Source organism: Protopterus annectens, chromosome 9.part0 (genome assembly GCF_019279795.1).
Source record: "Protopterus annectens isolate FY-2018-M chromosome 9.part0, PAN1.0, whole genome shotgun sequence".
Taxonomy (NCBI): Eukaryota; Metazoa; Chordata; order Ceratodontiformes; family Protopteridae; genus Protopterus; species Protopterus annectens.
The window spans coordinates 1,414,670,536-1,414,689,362 of NC_056743.1; the positions used below are offsets into that span (position 1 = coordinate 1,414,670,536).

The following is an 18,827-nucleotide window of genomic DNA, read 5'->3' on the forward strand; positions in this document are numbered from 1 at the left end:
AGCAGCATATACCTATGACAATAATACTCATGTGATTCAGCATTCTGCTCTACATTCATGTTTTATTGCTTCTGCAAACAGTACTCCTCATTTGCATATTTTGCTAACATTATTTATTTATTTTTATTTTTTGTTTCATGGAGCTGCTTTTCTTCTTTGGATTCTACTGTAAATCGTAAATTGGATTGCCCATTTGGGCTATTCTGGTAAAATGTATGACTAAGCAGGTAATAAATAAGTAATGTTAGATTGGTTTTCCTACAGTTAATCTACAACCAGTTGATCAGGTTCTAACTGATCACATACAACTGGTCATAATCACATTTTATTGTGGCTTAGAAGTCTGGACTGTTAGGAGCATCAGGACTGCTGTTTCTGTAAGATCACTGAGTGCTTTACTGGGGAGTTTTTCTTCTCTATTGTGCAGCCATGGAGTTTATATATATAAGATTTGGAGTGTGAAAGATTATTTCTGTCATTGTGAGTGATTTGTAGGAGAAAAGTGTTCTTGATCAATTGGGATCAAGCAGCAGTCTTGTGAATGATTGTGCATTGATTATTCATACTGGAAAATGTTAGACACCACATTCATCCTCATATTCTCATGATACTTTGGTCACATGCTCCATGCTGTCATTCCTGATATTGTAGTTTAAATGTTTACAGTGATCTTCACCCTATACACAGTCATATTAATGGCCATCATCATCCTGTTCTTGACTACAATATTGAGGGCCACCTGCATCATGTTATCAACCATTTTGAGTTTTTTTTTTGTGTGTATTGCCCACAGTTCTACGAAAGGCAGCCTTTAGTAAAACTGTGTTTATTGCCCACAGTTATACTAAAGGCTGCCTTCCCTGTTTCCAGTGATGCTGTAGAGTGATATCAGCACCATGTCCTAATCATACCAAGGACCGCAGGCCTCTGACCCAAGTCATACTGAGGACCACTAGCTCCATGTCCCCAGCAGTAATAATGGGAGGCATTAGCATCCTATTCCCAAGCATAATAATGTTTATTCTGAACTTAGTAAAATAAGAGAATAAGGATCATCTGCATCCTGTCCCCAGCTGTGATATTAAGAGTTTCCAGCATCATGTCTTAGCCATGATACTGAGGGCCATTTGCACTCTTCTCTCAACCACAGTATTAAAAGTCACATGATCCTGTTTTTTGGCATGTTAGTAAGGGTATATGCTTTCTGTCCTTAGCCATGATATTTCTGGCTACCTGCTTTCTGCTCTGTTTTCCATTTCATATTGCGTGATATGTCTGTCCACCTGCTTTCTGCTCCCTTTTCCATTTTAAATTTCATGTTACCTAATGAATATTGGAGAACTGTGCATACAGTCTATAAGAATGGAATAGAAATCTGAACAGGCTTAATCTTGTAAATCAGCCTGAGTGCTGTAATACCCTTCACCCAAGGACTGGCTCTAATGCCATGTTGTGTAACCTTTTTCAGCATTATAAGCCACCTGTACCCTGTTTGACAGAATAAGGGATATACTACTATTCATCGTGTTTATGGGGTAACATTTTCTTTTCCTACATTCTCTCTTCTGGTATGGCACTGGAGTCACCTCAGTAACTAAAGTGCCTCCCTTAATTTAAGAATCATCTGAGTGCATGTGGTTATCATCCACAGTGCTTGCGGGCATCCATATTGTACTGTGTGGCTGCCAAGAAGCTAGGATACCATTCAGGCTACAAAATTAGTTGTATCTTATTGCCAGCAGCCATCAGGACTGTAGCAGTGCCATACTAGATCCAGCATGCTCTCCACCCTAATGTTAAGGCCCATCAAGAATTCATCAGATCAGTTTCTGTCCATGTCAGTTTTCTGAAAAGTAATGCAATGAAAGTCATAATACTGAATGTACAATGATGTTTAGATCAAAATACCTACTGTTTGAATGACTGAATATTGTAAAAGCATTTAAAAAAACTGGAGCAGAGATTTTTAGGAAAGGGAAAGAGTATGCTACATATAAATGGAAATTTGTGGGAACAGTCCATGGAAAATCATGTTCTGGAGGAGGAGTGAGGGTTAAGAGAAGGCATTAAATGAACAATGTATATAATGTTGAACTGAATGACAGTTGTTACAAAGAAAGAAACATATGTCATGTATAATGTGTGTAAATGAAAAAAATGTTAATATGGTTTTCTTTCTTGATGTATGACAGCCTTTGTCTTAAGTGATAATTTAATTAAGGTGTTTAAAAAGGAAGAAATACCTACTCCTTACATGTGTACAGAGCTGGGCATACCCCCTCTGTAGGATCCTTGTTAATGCTCATGTCCAAGTTTCACTGAAATGGGAGTGGTATTGTTTGTTGACTAGCAGTGTACTGGTGCAGTGTGTGTATGTAATACATGTATGCTGTTGGGAGCAGTTCAACATTGTAAACTTTCACCATTTTGACATTTCAGGATTTTGCATTCGGTATCATGACTTTCAATATAACACAATTCAGTAAGTTGTCACTTACCCATCAGTTTTTGCATTGGGAACTAGACTGTTCCCAGTTCCCACTCTGATGGTGTTATTACCTATCATGCTTTCTAATGTTCATTGCCTTGCCAAAGTCCCTGTCCACTGTACTGATACTGTTAGTAGAACTGAGCAAAAGTAACATATTGCATATTTTCTTTCCTAACAGATGGATTGCAGGATTGGAAGAAGATGAGCAGAAAACAGACATTCATTATAGGTCAATAAGCGGAGAAGGGAGTTTCAACTGGAGGTTTATTTTCCCCGTCATGTACATACCTGCAGAACATGTTGCTGTCTTTTCTGTGAAGGTAAAATAACTGACATTGGAGACTAAATAGTTTGTGACTGTGGTGGAGGTCTTTGAAAATGAATCATACCTTTTATAGGAGACAAAGTGTGGAGTGATATTGTTAATGATTTGGTTACAGTGGTAAAGTAATAGATTCTCAGATAACAAAAAATGGTACATGAGAAGGAGATATGGCAAACTAGTTGAGCTGCAAGATATGTAATGCTACTTCAGTTATTTCAGTTTGTGTCTCCTAATTTCTTGAGTTGCTCCATAATTCTATACTAGAAAATTAAAAACAGTTGTGCCACTCTAGCAAAGGCCATTTCCACAGTAGGTCAAAAATCTTTCTGGAAATTAGCACTGTGATTTATTGAGATATTCAGGACCATAGGCCACTCCCTACAGCCTGTGGTACTTTCTAATAAACTGCTAATAAAAGCTGGTCTTTGAGTTTGCTAAGGAACAGGACAGAGGTGATAGCTAACTGATCAAAGGCATGACTAGTTTGTGTCTGAACAACTACTACGCCTATTTCATAGTTCATAGCTAATTACTAGGCTAGCTTTCATAATAGGCCATTCTAAGCCTAGCCAAACTCCCTCCCAAAGGTGAGAATCAAACACTGTACTTTGTGTTTGTAAGTCAGACATCTTAACCATTATACCAATCGCCAATCATTAAATAATCACCCCTGCCACATCTTGAGCCTGGGACCCTGTCAACTACAGCATAGTGTATTAGCCCACTAGGCCACTCAGGTGGTGGTTCCTATGCACACACAGTTGTTGTTGAGCTGTGGATGAAGTAGTGGTCTTGCTTCTGCATTTTGGGCATTATGTAAGTCTGGCCATAGGCTTAGAGGGTGTAACAAAGTAATATGATCAATACAAACAGGCAGTCAGCCTTTTTAGCTTTCATACCAGATTATACTTCTGAGTTCTTATGACATGAAAGGGTCAGCATAAAACTGATAAATGCTTGAGAATCAGATGTTTTGCAGAGATTGATCTGTAGAAGCTGCAATCTGTTTTCTGACTGTGATAACCAGAAAACTGTGCCCAGACACTGGCTTGAATTGTTTGAAGTGAGGGTTGTCTAGGAAACCTGGAGCATACTAGGGCACTTCTCTTTCCCATAGGGAGGTAGTTCCTTGTCATGAGACCTCTGATCCTGCAAAGTGGAAAGAGGGGGTTAGCATCATACCCAGACCCCTAATGCATCAACACACATTAGTTATTACTCTGATGCATTTAGCAGAAGAAAGGGAAAAAAAAAATTTCCTGAATAATAAGCACAAATCCATCACTGTCATGGATTCTTGATGAGTAATTTGCAGTGCTCCATGCCAAACCCAACATGTCATTAAGCTCCAAAGAGTTAGTCTTCTCTGGTGGGGAAGGAGGTACTGCCTGCATAGGGTCATGCAAGGCTGCCTAGATAAGTGAAGAACATGGCAGTGAAGGGAGCACTGGAATTTTTAGATAAGGTACAAGTCTGAAGTCAGAAAAGGAAAGAAGAAAAGTTGTTATGCTTTCAGTAGAGGTGTACCACATTTAAAACAATTTTGAACTGAAATCTGAAATTAGGCATAGTTTCAGCATCCAATATACTAATAAATTTAGCAGGCTAATGAAAACACAAGTACTGGTTGGTACCATACTTCATTTTATTAGAAGATCTTTGTAATTAGGTATTCTGTAGAGAGTGCCAGCAAATGTTATGTAGAAGCTAAGTGTCCCTAGAAACTAATAAGTTTGTGAAGACCCAGAGAGGTCTGGCAGAAAGTAAGTATTAAGACTATTGACTCTGATCTTGGAGGCCATTACTGTGAGGTCCTATTCCAGCATATACCAATTTTCTTGACTGTGTCTTTTTTCCCCTTTAGAACTAAAACTCCTCACTGACTGTACTGAATACTATGGCATTTCTTCTTATCAGCAGTGGGCTTTCTCTCTATGTGACACTAACATGGGAGAGGTGAACAATATATCTGTTGTCATTTTCATTCATTCCTCAACTGTTGGGTTCGGATACTATCCTCGGATCTGACTTGGCCATTACTTCCAGCTCATGGAACACTGAAACTCTCGAGCTACACCCTTTACCCATAATGCCCTAATTACCTATCATACCTCTGATCTCATTTTCTGTCTTAGCGTATGGACATGGTCACTGCTTACTCTCGAGCGAGCATACTTTATGTCTGTGAGTTAAAATTATTATACATTATAATCTTTCTTGCGCTTCCTCCCTTTTATTACCATTATATCTCTACCCTTATATTTTGTGCAGAAAATCTTTATATATTTGTCCTTCAGGTATTCCTTAAATACTATTGTTGGTATTTCCTTTGTATTTATAAGTATTTCTGTTTTACCACTGCTGATGTTTTTCTTGTTTGCTAAACAAAAAAAAAAAATGAGGCATTTCACTTCTTAATTTTTTACTACTTCGTTACTGATTATGTCTGAAAACCCTTCTAGTTTAAAAAAATGCATGGCCTGTGGCCATAACATTCCAAATTTATATGCAGCCTATAAGAGTGTCTATTGTTTAGGCCATTCTCACCTTGATTCTGATTGTGACAGATATAAGGCTTTCAATTTCTGGGCCATGATAGAACGAACAAGTTAATTTTAAGAGATTTTCTACCCTGTAAACCTGCTTCGACAGCCTGTGGGGCCAGTCCCCCAAAAAGTTGATAAGAAGGGAGATTCTCTTCCTAAAGAGTCAAGAAAAAGATTTCCAGAATCGTCTACCTCTTTGGCTCTGATATCTGAACCTCCTGTTAAAGTAGTTAAAGTATCATATCAAACTACTTTAGATTTGAGACCCAGACTGGAGAAATCTCCTCAGATCCGATCATCTCAATTGCTACCAGATCTTATCTCTTCTTGGCTCCCATCCCCTTTTTGGAACATTCACCAAGACGACACTCTAAACCATCTTCTACAGCATCATCTGTTTGATCATCCAAGAATCTAACAGAAGCCAGTGTGGACAGGATGATGAGGAACTTCCTCAGGATGCAAATTAAAATGGGAGTTCTTCCAGCTCTGAGACCCTTGTCAGTACTACTCCCCCGCTATTGGCTCCTTCTCTGATCTGACTTTTGGTTTCAGAAGCCATCAGATTTGAAAATCCTGGAGTTGTCTGCCCCTAATCCAAAGATGCTGGCATTTAGTGGCATTTTTGAGTAGTCTGGCTCAGAGCACTTTGGAGCTTGATGACTCTCGGAGCTGTAGAGTTGGCTCCGTGGTGTTGGAGTTGACATTGAAGCTTTGAGCTGACTCTGCCCCTTGGAGCTTCAGCTCTAGACAGTTCAGCTCCAACTCCTTTCTCAAATAGTTTTCCTTCTTGGTGGAGGGAGCCAACGGTCTGTAAGCATGCCTTATCAAATCCATGTTTCTTTTTCTCCAAGGCATTCTGCTTTTGAGGTAGTGCAGAGAGCTTTCTCTGTTCCCAGAGTTCAGACTTCTCTTTCCTCTTCAGCTCTGACTAATCAACCCCATTTGACTGTGTGTTCAGAGCCTTAGTCAGCTGTGCCACTGGGACAGCCAGCCCAAACCAATCTCCAGACCATCCAGCAGGGTATAGTAATCTCTTCTGCCACTTCTTCGAAACATCCCACTGAAGAAGTTCCCAGAAAGAGGAAGTGTAAAAGGAGGCATTTAGACTCTCCACAAGAGTGTGTCACAGATGATACTGACTTTGATGAAGGGGAAGGGTCCCCCAGATCATTACCCAATGACATTTAATTTAGAGACTTCTTAGAACTCCTAAAACAAAGGGGTGCTTGGTCACCCAATAACCCTTCCCAGGAGGACAGTGCAATGGTGCAGTGGTAGCGTTGTCGCCTCACAGCAAGAGGTTCCCCAGTTTGATTCTCAGCTGGAGTACCTTCTCTGCAGAGCCTGCATGTCCTCCCTGCATTTGTGTGGGTTTCTTCTGGGTGCTCCTGTGAAAATTGGCTTCATTCCAAGTCGGACTTTTCCGGTAAACTAATGTTAAATAAAATAAATAAGAGAAGTTGGTATTTCTGGAGGCTTTTGGCGCTGGCCCATCTGCCCCCTGGATAACTCCACCCGCTGATGAGCTCATTGATTTGGTATCTCAATGGGCATGAAAAGAACCTGATACCATTGAGCCTATCCCTAAAGACCAGGCACTACTGAAGGATAGAACTTATCGGAGCAAGGGAATACCTAGTTGATGCCATGGTCGCAGTGATGGCCACTAAGAAGGAACTAGCAGAGCAAAGTTCCTCTGTGCACCCCCTAGCAGGCAGTCTAGGGTGCTGGACAGATTTCAGAAGCATGTCTGTGCTTCACCAACTTTTGCTGTTAGGTTGATGAACCACTTGGCACATTTTATGAGACTTCAGAGGGATTTGATTAAGGAGCTTTCCAAATCCCTCACTGGGAGCATATCCTTTGAGGTAGAGAGCACTATTTCCTTGCAGTTGGCAAACCTTCAGTCCATTTCAAATTAGTCTGTAAGGCATATCTCCAACACAGCTGAAGGTACCTCACAGGTTGTAGGTTCAGGTATTTCTTTCAGAAACATATCTAGATGCACTTGTGTGACTTTGTGGAATCCTTCAAATCTTCCTTTGTCAGTGCTGTCTTTGACAGAATTTCTTTATTTGGCCTCAAAGCAAAAGACACACTCTCTAGGTGTAAGCAGGAAGAAAAAACCCTGTCTGCTGTGGGCATACATTTTTCAACTCCTCTATGGACCTTTTCTGGAATCAATGAAGTGGACAGAAAATGTGGTTAAAAAAATCCCAGGGTCCTTTCCAAGATCCATGTGGAGACAGTTCCCACAGGGGCAGAGAGGGAAACTCTAATGGAAGACACCATCCCTACTGCAGGGATCCATATAACCAGGGATTTAGGGATACCTTCTCTGACAGATCCTATTAGCGCTCCTGAAAGGATGCTTGACTGTCCATCTATAGAGGCAGTCAGGGATCAGTTATCCCTGGATCAGAGAGCCTGGCTAGAAATTACAAAAGCTTCATGGGTGCAGAGGATAATATCCAGAGGTTATATAATGTCATTTTCCCATCCACCCCCATTAGTAGTAAACAAATCCCTGATGTTCCACCCAGTCAGAGGGAAACAGCATCAATCAAAATAAACAAGCTGCTAAAATAAAAGAGTCATCCAAGAGGTCCCCCGGACCAGAAAGAGTTCAGAACTTTCTTTTTAGCGCCAAAGAAAACATTGGACTAGGGATCAATTTTGGATCTCAGCAATCTAAATTAATCAATTCAGCACACAAAGTTCAAGATGGTCATGGTTCAATCCATCTTGTCTTTTCTCTACAAGGATGACTGGACGTGCTCGATAGGTCTTCAGGATGAGTACTACCACATAAAAATGAACAGACAGTCCAGGAGATATCTACACTTTGGACTTGAAGCCAGTCATTACCAATTTAGAGCTATGACCTTTGGTCTCACCACAGCCCCCAGGGTGTTTACCAAGTGTATAGCAGTAGTAGCAGCTCACTTGAGACAGCAGGGATTCCAAGTGTTTCCATATTTGGATGACTTTCTCATAACTGCTCTGATCGGACATCATTTGGTTCAAGCTCAAGACTATGCACTCCACTTATGCTCTCATCTGGGGATTTCTGTCAGTTACAACAAATTTCATCTCGGATCAACACAGCTATTGGAATTCATTGGTGCCGTGTTCAATACAGTCACTCAAACAGCCTCTCTCCCTCTGCTCAGAGTTAAGACTATTCAGTTCCAGGTCAAAAAGATCATTCAAAGTTCTTCCCTTTCAACTCGACTGAGCCTCCAATTCTTGGGATCCATGTCAACAGTAATCATTTTGGTACCATTGGTAAGGTACCATATGAGAATTCTTCAGTGGACACTTGCAACTCAGTGGTCCATTCTCCATCAGTCATTATCCAGTCATGTCAAAATAGCACAAGCTTGCAGAAATTACCTTCTGTTGTGGATATACTGCAGTCAGGTACAAGAAGGTCACCCCTTTGTTATTTCCCAAACCAAGGACATAGTGACCACGGGCACCTCACAGCTTGATTCCAGTAGTGAGATTACACATGAGAGTATTATACTGGCTTCTCTTGGTACAGTTCCTTGGAAGACCCTTTCAGTACTCCTGAATGGAGGACCGATTGCTCTTCTCTGGAGGCAATTGGGGTCAACTATCCCTGCACAAGAGAGCCTGGCAGAAAATAACAAACGACAAATGGGTGCAACGGATAATATCCAGAGGATACTATATACCCTTTTCCTGTCCATAGCCCCAAAACAAAAAACTCCCCAGTGTTCCACCCAGTCAAAGGGAGCAAGCAGCCATACAGATTAAAAAGCTGCTAGACAAAAGAGTCATCCAAGTAGTCCCACCAGACCAGATAGGTTCCAGTACTTACTCAAAGTTCTTTTTGGCACTGAAAAAAACAGGGGACTGGATCTCAGCAGATTAAACAAATCAATTCAGCGGAGCAAATTCCAGATGGTCATGGTTCAGTCCATCCTCCCATTCTTGGGAAAGGACAATTGGATGTGCTCTATAGACCTTCAGGATGTGTACTACCATTTAAAGATGCAGGGGCCAGTCCACAGCTCGAGCAAGACTCTAATTCACTGATTCAAATAAATGTGAAGTAGAATTGCCAGTAAAAAACACAGGTTTATTTCCACGAATAGAATTAAGCCATACAACAATCCATTTTTGGTTTACATTTGATTCATGTGGTTTATTCAAGTGTTTCTATGTACAATTTTTTGTGTAAGGTTAATCATTTCATTTTATTAAATCTAACTTTTTAATATTTAATACAATTTCACAACACAGATTTTAATATTGTATTTTGCATGTTACAAATGTAATGAAATTATGAAATATTAATTCTTTTGTATTTTTGTATAATATTCATATTTCAGTAATATAATTGGTATAGTAGCAACTTTTAGATAGTAATTTATAGAGTAGCCCTTTGTAATCATAGTGTAAGATTTAACCTATTGACTTTTTGAATAATGTTTCTTTAAGAAATCATATTCTCTGAGGTTTTTTTGGCACCAAAATTTACTTTAAAAGAATAGTTGAATGTGTAGATCTTGGTTCTGATGAAATCTGATGTATTCAGATGAAAGCGCTTAACCAATGGATTGTTGTATGGCTTAATTCTATTCGTGGAAATAAACCTGTGTTTTTTACTGGCAATTCTACTTCACATTTCTTTGAATCAGTGAATTAGTGTCTTGCTCGAGCTGTGGACTGGCCCCTGCTATTTGATTCTATGTGGTTGGATTATTGAGTGCTTTTTGTTACCATTTAAAGATGGACAGGTGATCCAGACATCATTTGCACTTTTGGCTGGGAGCCAGTCACTACCATTTGGCCTCACTATATCCCCCAGAGTGTTCACCAAATGTATAGCAGTGGTAGCAGTTCACTTGAGGTAGCAAGGATTACAGGTATTTCCATACGTAGATGACTGGCACATCACCGCCCCTAGGAGGCATCTACTTCTACAAGCAAAAGAGATAGTTCTTCAAACATTTTCTTTGTTAGGTATTGCAGTAAATTATGAAAAGTCAAACCTAGACCCCTCTCAGGAATTGGACATCATAGGAGCAAACATAAACACAATCAAGATGGTAGCACGCCTTCCATCATCAAGAATGGTGACTATAAGAGATAAGTCAGAAAGTCAATACACAGTTCAAGCGTATCTGCTCAAACAGTACTTCAGGCCTTGGGTCCTATGGCAGCAGCAATAATACTCGTTCCAGTAGTTAGATTCCACATGATAGTATTACAGTGGCTTCTGTTGGTACAATGGGCCTTCCTTCATCAACCCTTATCAGCCACGATAAGGATTAAGAACACTTGCAAGAGGAATCTGTCATGGTGGATTCGCTCAGAACAGCTTATTCAAAGTCACTCCTTTGTCCCTCCACTCCCCAGGACCATAGTAACCATGGATGCTTCACAGACAAGGTGGGGGGCATTATCTGGGAAGAACAATTCAAGGCACGTGATCTACTCAAGAGGCCAAGTCGCACATATACATCGTGGAGATGAGAGCAGTGCTACTAGCATTGCAAGCCTTTCAGAATGCTCTCCCTTGCGGGGCAGTTGCGATTCAATCAGACAACATGTCGGTGGTCTGATACAGCAACAAGCAAGGGTGAACCAGATCATATCCCTTAAGTCGAGGGGTGCTCGGAGTGTGGCAGTAGATGATCTTGCCCAACTGTTTTCTGGTAGCAATGCATATTTTGGGAAAGTCCAGCATGATAGCAGACAAGTTGTGCAGGTCCACTATTATGCCTCTCAAGTGGTCCCTCAATCAGAAAGTGGCAGAAGACATATTCTACAGGTAGGGCCAGCCTTGCTGCAACTTTTTTGTGTCCCCTCTGAACAACAAATGCAGCAGCTACTTTGCCCTGATCTCCACAAGATAGGAAACCCCGAGGGATTCTGTCACTCATGATTGGCCTACTGGTCTGTTATATGCCTTTCCCCTACCCCATTAATTCCCAGATTTCTTCAGAAAGCAAACAGGTTTTAGAGAGAAGTAATCCTCATTGCCCTGTGTCGGCCTCAACAAATCTGATTTCCTTTTCTTTGACCTCACCTACGGAAGAAGCCATGGATTTTGGATCCAATTCCGGACCTCCTGTCGCATCCGACAGGAATGCCTCATCCGAACATTCACAGTCTCAAGCTGACAGCTTGGTATCTCCAATTCCGCTTATAGCCAGATAACCTAAGCTGTCTTCCCCAGTGTTCCATATCCTACTAGCCTCCCATAGACCATCTACACAAAAGTTATAGAACAGTTAATGGAGGAGATTTGTACATTGCTCTCAACATAATGATGTAGCTCCTGTCCATGCTATTCTGGAGATTTTAACAAAGCTGTTTAACAAGGGACCAGCTTATTCTACATTAAAAGCAGCTAGCTGCAATCCCTAACTTTCACATTGGATTTGATGGTTCTTCTCTTGCATCACATAAGCTATGCAAAGCCTTCTTGAGCAGAACTCTTTTACTCAAGCCCCCCTATAAAGATCCTTCTCCACCTTGGGACTTAAATTTGATACTACAGAAAATTATACAACCTCCCTTTGAACCAGCTGCTACCTCTCAGCTTAAATTTCTGTCTTGGAAAACTATTTTCTTGGTATCCTTCATGTCTCTAAGGAGAATTTCTGAGATTCATGCACTGTCATCCCAACTGCCATATTTGATCTTTCACAAAGACTGGGTCACTTTACGTACTAATCCTTCATTCCTACCAAAGATAGTTTCAGAAAGTGCTAGCAACCAATTCATTAAAGGAAAACTCCACCTTAGAACTAAAAAAAAAAAAAATCAATTTTTACACTCTGTCTCTGTTTTCTAAGTTATTTTAACACCTAAAAATCACTCTGACTGCTTATTGTAGGATTTGAATATGTTTTCTGCAAAATAGCAGTCATTGTGGCTTGACATATCAACATGATATTATTTTTCTTCAGTCTTTTCCTTTCCCATAATTAATTTCAAATCTGCTTTATATGAGTCATGCTAGACATAAGGAAGTAGTAGTGTATTCCCATGCCATTGATATATAATGGGATTAGTGTCAGTCACTGTCATCTTATATACTGTATGTAACAGGGCTGCTTCTTTTATTTCTTGAATGACCCTCATTTGTGTATATCTCAGGGCTTGTTTTATAGTACGAGCGGCCTTAGGTCAACTGGAGCCCTAGGCAAAAGGGCTCCACAGCGCCCCCCACCACACCACCCGATGCCCCATCCTGGTTTACCTGCACCAAATAAATACTGGAAAAGCACCCCTACTAGAGTGGCACCCTAAGCGGCCGCCTAGTTGGCCTATGCCTAAGGCTATGAGTACACTAAGGGTTTATACAGCTGCAATTAAATAGTTACTAAATTGTAGGCCTTTGTTCAAAGGTATTTTTTATTGTTCAAGATGAAATGAGAGCCCCACCCCCTACACTTTGGTAAATATACTGATACTTTACAAGAATTATAAGAAGAAATATTTTCTGACTTTTCTCTAAATGTCACAGACATCTTTAATGCTACATTCAAGTCATCTTAAAATGCTAATTAGTATAAACAACAAACATATAAAGTTTAAAGCTTAGCATTTCAATGCTGTGATGCTGCTTATGTAAATTTGTCAAAATAGGTGACAACTGCCTTTGAACCACTGACTGATCTAATTGCACTGTTTTGCTATGAAAGGCATGGTTACATTGTAAGCAGCTGTGAATCAATTTAAGTTATATTCCTATCTGCAATAAAGTTAATTAAAATAGTTTCACACCTATCTGTCTTGCTTACGGCAGCCTGAGCTCCTGACTACAAATTTATCTGTGCCTGCAGTATGTCATGCAAGTGTAAACAAATTCCTCTGCAACTTATGTGAGAAGTTATGTTAAAAAAAAGTGGGTGGCCTTTCCCTTCCTTTGACACCAAGGTGAGGAAATGAAAGTTTTATAAAGTAAAAGCAGGTTTCAGGTAACTCCTCAGTACTGGAATCATATTGTAGGGAGAAAAGCAATCTAAGAGTTGAGTTAAACTGTAGGAGAAGATGGAGTTTTCCTTTAATCTGCTAGTTTTCTTCACAAACTTCACTAATAAAGGTGAATATTTGCTGCATTTGTTAGATGTTCATAGTCAACTACATTTTTACCTTCATAGAACAAAGGACTTTAGAAAACAAAGTCAGTTATTTGTCTCCTTCCCAGAAAATAGAACAGGCCTTCCAGTCACCAAGGTGACTCTAGCTAAATGGATTACAGACTGCTTCTCTTATATTTAAAGAGTCAAGGTTTAGAGCTCTCAAAACCTGTTCAAGCTCACTCCATTAGAGCAGTGGCCAGCTCTTCAGTTTTTTAGTCTAGAGCATCCATGAATGAGATTTGCACAGCAGTAACCTGGGCTACCCCTCATACATTGATTACTCATTACAAGCTAGATTTGATCTGTAGGGGTAGGGCCTACTTTGGTTCAATGGTTCTGAAGAATATCCTTCCATAAGGCCACCCAGGAAAAAGGTAGCTGGGGAGTCTGTCCCACATGTGAGGATAAAATTAAAATTGACAACATCAGATAAAATAGTTATGTACTCACCATAATGTTCCATCTGTGTTTTCCATTTTCATTTTTTCTTCACAAACCCACCCACCATCCCCTTGTCCCTTTTTTGGCTTCTAGATGAGCGAGTTGACCTAAATTTATTTATTGGCTAGTGAGAAAGCCAGAAGCCGTCTTGCTTTTTTTTGAGGTAATTTCCTAATCTATTATTTTCTATGATTATAAGCAAGCAACATCCTAGGTGATTGGGAGAGAGGCATTATGGGTAATGGAGGGTGTGTGAGAGCTTTTTGGTTGCCACAAGCTATTGCAAGGGCCAAGTCAGGTCCGAGGGCTCAGATCCAAACATGCATGTAAGGAAAAAATGAAAATGGAGAACACAGATGGAAAATTATGGTGAGTACCTAACTATTTTTTTCTTACTTAGACGACTGGCTTATATCTGCTCTGACCAGACATCAACTCATACTGGCAAAGGACCAGGTTCTCCAGACTTGCTCACTTCTGGGGATAACCATAAACTATAAGAAATCTCATCTACTACCTACACAGAGCCTAGACTTTATAGAAGCAATTCTCAATATGAAAACTACCATTGCATCCCTGCCACTATCGAGAGTCCAAACAATAAGGTCACAAGTCAAAAAGATAATCTACGACACCTCAATTTTGGCCTGTCTGGTCTTTCAAGCCCTGGGATCAATGACAGCAGCAATGATATTAGTACAGCTAGACATGAGAATTTTTAAATGGATGCTAGCCACACAATGGTCAATTCTTTAACAGTCTTTGTATTACCAGATAAGAATCACTCAGACATGCAAGAGACACCTGGAATGGTGGATTAATTCAGATTAAGTTCTTCTAGGCCATCCATACATTCCTCCCAGCCCAAGGCAGCAGTGACCAGGGATGCTTCCCAGTTAGGGTGAGGGGGCATTATCTAGGGAAGACAGTCCAAGGCACCTGGTCCCCCGAGGAGGCCAAATTGCATATAAATGTCCTAGAAATGAGAGCAGTGCTGTTAGTGTTGCAAGCATTCCAGGGTGCTTGCCCCTTAAGGGACCATTGCAATACAAACTGACAACATGTCAGTGGTCTGGTACATCAGCAAACAAGGAGGAACCAAATCCTATCCATTGTGTCGAGAAGCTCTCAGCGTGTGGCAGTGGGCGAGCCCTTTCAACCACTTTCTTGTAGCAATGCACATTCAGTGGAAATCCAATATGATAGCAGACAAATTGAGCAGGTGCATTCTTCTACCCCACAAATGGTCCTTCAATAAGAAAATTGCAGAGCAAATCTTCCTTCAGTAGGGCCCGTCTTACTGTGATCTATTCTCTTCTCCTCTTGAACAAGTGCAGCAGTTAATTTGTCTTATTCCCCCCAGAGAGGAATGTCTGAGGGATGATCTACTTCACAATTGGCCCCCAGTTTCCTGTATGTGTACCCAACCATTCCTTTACTTCCCAAATTCCTTCAGAATGCTTCCATGTTAAACAGCAAAGTCATCCTCATTGCTCCGTATTGGCCTCAACAGATTTGGTTTCCCTTTCTTTGGCCTCACCTGATGCAACCACCTTGGTTTCTGGATCCAACTCTGGACCTTCTGTTTCACCAGACGTACATGATGCACCCAGATTTAGCAAACCTCAGGGTGATTGCTTGGCTTTTCCAATTCCATTGATATCCAGACAACCAGTGCTCTCTATTCCTGAACGCTATATTTTGATGTCTTCCCATAAACCTTCCACCAGAAAACTAAACTCTAGCAAATGGAAACGGTTTGTTTTTGGGCTCAAAACATAAACTTGAACCTTTTGCAGCTCCCATACATAATATATTGGGATTTTTTATCACATCTATTTGATGAAGGAGCCACTTCTTCTACAGTTGGAGTCCAGTTAGCAGCAGTATCAAATTTCCATGTTGGGATAAATGGCTCATCAGTAGCATCTCATAAGTTAAGCAAAGCATTTTTAAGAGGTATACTAATATTAAGGCTCCCCTTTAAAGATTCTACTCCTCCTTGGGACCTAAATTTAGCCCTGCAGTACCTTACTCAACCCCATTTGAGCCTGTAGCTACCTCTGACCTTAAATTTCTTTCATGGAAGACAATTTTCTTAGTAGCCATTACTTCGGGCAAAAGAATTTCTGAGATCCAAGCATTATCCTCAAAACCCCCATACTTGAGTTTTCATCGGGACAAGGTGACTTTACTCACCAATGCATCATTCCTTCCAAAGATAGTGTCAGAATCCAATGTTAATCAGTCTATTAATTTGCCTGTATTCTTTCTCAAATTTTCTAACCATGGTAAATATGCACTACACTTATTGGATGTTCACAGGCAATTACATTTTTACTTACATAGTACTAAGAACATCAGAAAATCAGCTCAACTGTTTGTTTCATTTCCAGAACCGACATTGAGTAAACCAGTTACCAAAGTTACACTATATAAAAGATAACAAATAGCATTTCCTTTGTGTATAACAAATTGGGCATCACTCCGACAAGAACAGTTTGTGCTCATTCTACTAGATCCATGGCAACTTCCTAAGTATTTCAATCCAGAATGTCCATGGATGATATTTCTTCAGTGGCTACATGGGCTACTCCCCATACTTGTATTGCTCATTACAAATTAGACCTGGTCTCCAGGCTAATGGCATCTTTTGATTCTGTGGTGCTCAGGAATATCCTTCCTTCAGTCCGCCCTGGAAATTAGGTAGCTGGGGACTCTGTTCCATCAGTTGAGGACATAATGAAAATTGATGTAATGCTCCATCTGTGTTGTCCATTTTCATTTTTCCTCAAGTCGCCTCCCACCAACCCCCATCCTAAAGGCATATGGCAGATCAAGTGTAAATGGGCTTACTTGTCCTTATTATATACGTAACTCCAGATATAGCTTCACCATAATAATTTTTTTCTTTTATTTTCTATTATAGCAGCAAACAAGATCTGAGGTAACTGGGGTTGGTGCATTGTGGGTAAGGGAGAAGCTCGAGAGTTTTTGATTGCCACAAGCTTTAGCAACAGCTGAGTCAGATCTGAGGGATTGGATCCGAACTCATCAGCTGAAGAAGAATGAAAATGGGCAACACAGATGGAACATTATGGTGAGTACATAACTTCTTTTTTACAGTCTTTAACCCATCCCCCTATTGAACCATCAGCTAAGTGTGAACTAAAATTTATGACCTGGAAGACTGTTGTTTTGGTTGCTATTACTTCTGCCAGAAGAGTATCAGAATTACAGGCTCTGTTATCTAAACCTCCTTACTTGATTTTTCATAAGGACAGGGCATCTTTACAGACCAATCCTTCCTTTTTTCCTAAGGTGGCGTCATAATCTAGTATTAATCAGGTTATCAACCTTCCAGTCTTCTTTTATCTACTGGATGTTCACAGACAATTATATATTTATTTTCACAGAACCAAAAATTTGAGGAAATCAAAGCAATTATTTGTTTCTTTTTCAGAATCAAAATTAGGCAAACCAGTTTCTAAAGTAATTTTAGCCAAATGATTGACTGTATTACTTTTGTATACAAAAAAGTGGGTTTGTCTTTACCAACCTCATCAAAAGCCCATTCCAATAGACTGATGGCAAATTCTTCAGCCTTTTTATCTAGAACTTCCTTGGATGATATTTGTGGAGCTGCAACTTGGGCTAATCCTCATACCTTTATTGCTTATTACAAATTGGATCTGGTCTCTAGGGGAAGAGCAGCCTTTGGCTCAGCATTGCTCAGGAATATCCTTCCTTAGAGTTCTCCCAGGATTTAGGTAGCTGGGGACTCTGTCCCAACAGCTGAAGAATGAATGAAAATTGGCAACATCAGATAAAAAAATTATGTACTCACCATAACGTTCCATCTGTGTTGTCCATTTTCATTCTTCCTCAACTTCCCTCCCACCAACCCCCTCCTTGTTTAACTCTTGGAAAAATCGAAAGATGCTGTAGGAATTACTGATCCCTTGTATGAGTCCCAGATTCTCTTATTTTGTTTTCTTACTGCTTTGCAGGTATAAGGGACACCAAACAAGATCTGAGGTATGTTAGGTGACTAGGGCATAAAAGGAAGAGCTTGACAGTTTCAGTGTTCCATGAACTGGAAGAAGTGGCTGAGTTGGATCCGAGGATCGGATCCGAACCCAACAGTTGAGGAAAGATGAAAATAGACGACACAGATGGAATGTTATGGTGAGTACCTAAACTTTTTTTTATTTCATCCTCATCTTCTTGACATTCAGTGGATATTAAAAATAGTTACAAAATAAATGTTATTTTCTCTACATATTAATTAAACAACTGATACTAGGGCAAAAAGTTGACTTGTGCCATTGGTGATCCAGGTTTGGTTAGCCCTTTGGTGTTGCAGGGTCAGTCAGGGATGGAAAGCATGAGAGGCTGTGTCTGGTTACCCCCTACTGGGTGGGTGTGTGGTGTGTGGGGGAGTTTCCTCAGCAGACACTCCTGTCACCAAATCTGAAGTCATCAGTGTGGAACAGTGATGCACAGAGGGGATATGGAGACAGACTGCACTTTGGTCTGTTCCTTTTGTGAATGGGAAATGCCATCTTTTTGAAACCATTGCATGCTTTTGCAATGTTATGCTGAAATAGACTTTTCAAAGGAGATTATTGAGGAGAAAAATAGAAATATCTGCTCCATAATAAATGATGACAGTAGGACCAGTCATCCTTGCTGCATGTGTCCACGAGGGCTAGTTGAAAGGAGAGCAACTGGTGGGTCCTGACAATGCATGTGCAACAGTGAATATGAGTGGAATTAATACAAGGCAATAAATTATTTTTTTTCCATCTGTTAGTTTTACCTCACCCATTTTATATCAGCTTGACTACCTGATCTTGACCTCATAAAATCCCACTAACTTGTCTTGGGTG

At 40.3% G+C, this 18,827-nt stretch overlaps 1 protein-coding gene across 1 annotated transcript in view; it reads left to right on the forward strand.

Moving 5' to 3' along the window:
• LOC122810691 (myoferlin-like) overlaps positions 1 to 18,827 on the forward strand; it is a 1,883,765-nt gene that overhangs the window by 1,608,770 nt on the left and 256,168 nt on the right. Inside the window, 1 exon segment of the mRNA XM_044082260.1 lies at positions 2,670 to 2,811. Within this exon segment, the coding sequence (XP_043938195.1) occupies positions 2,670 to 2,811 (142 nt within the window).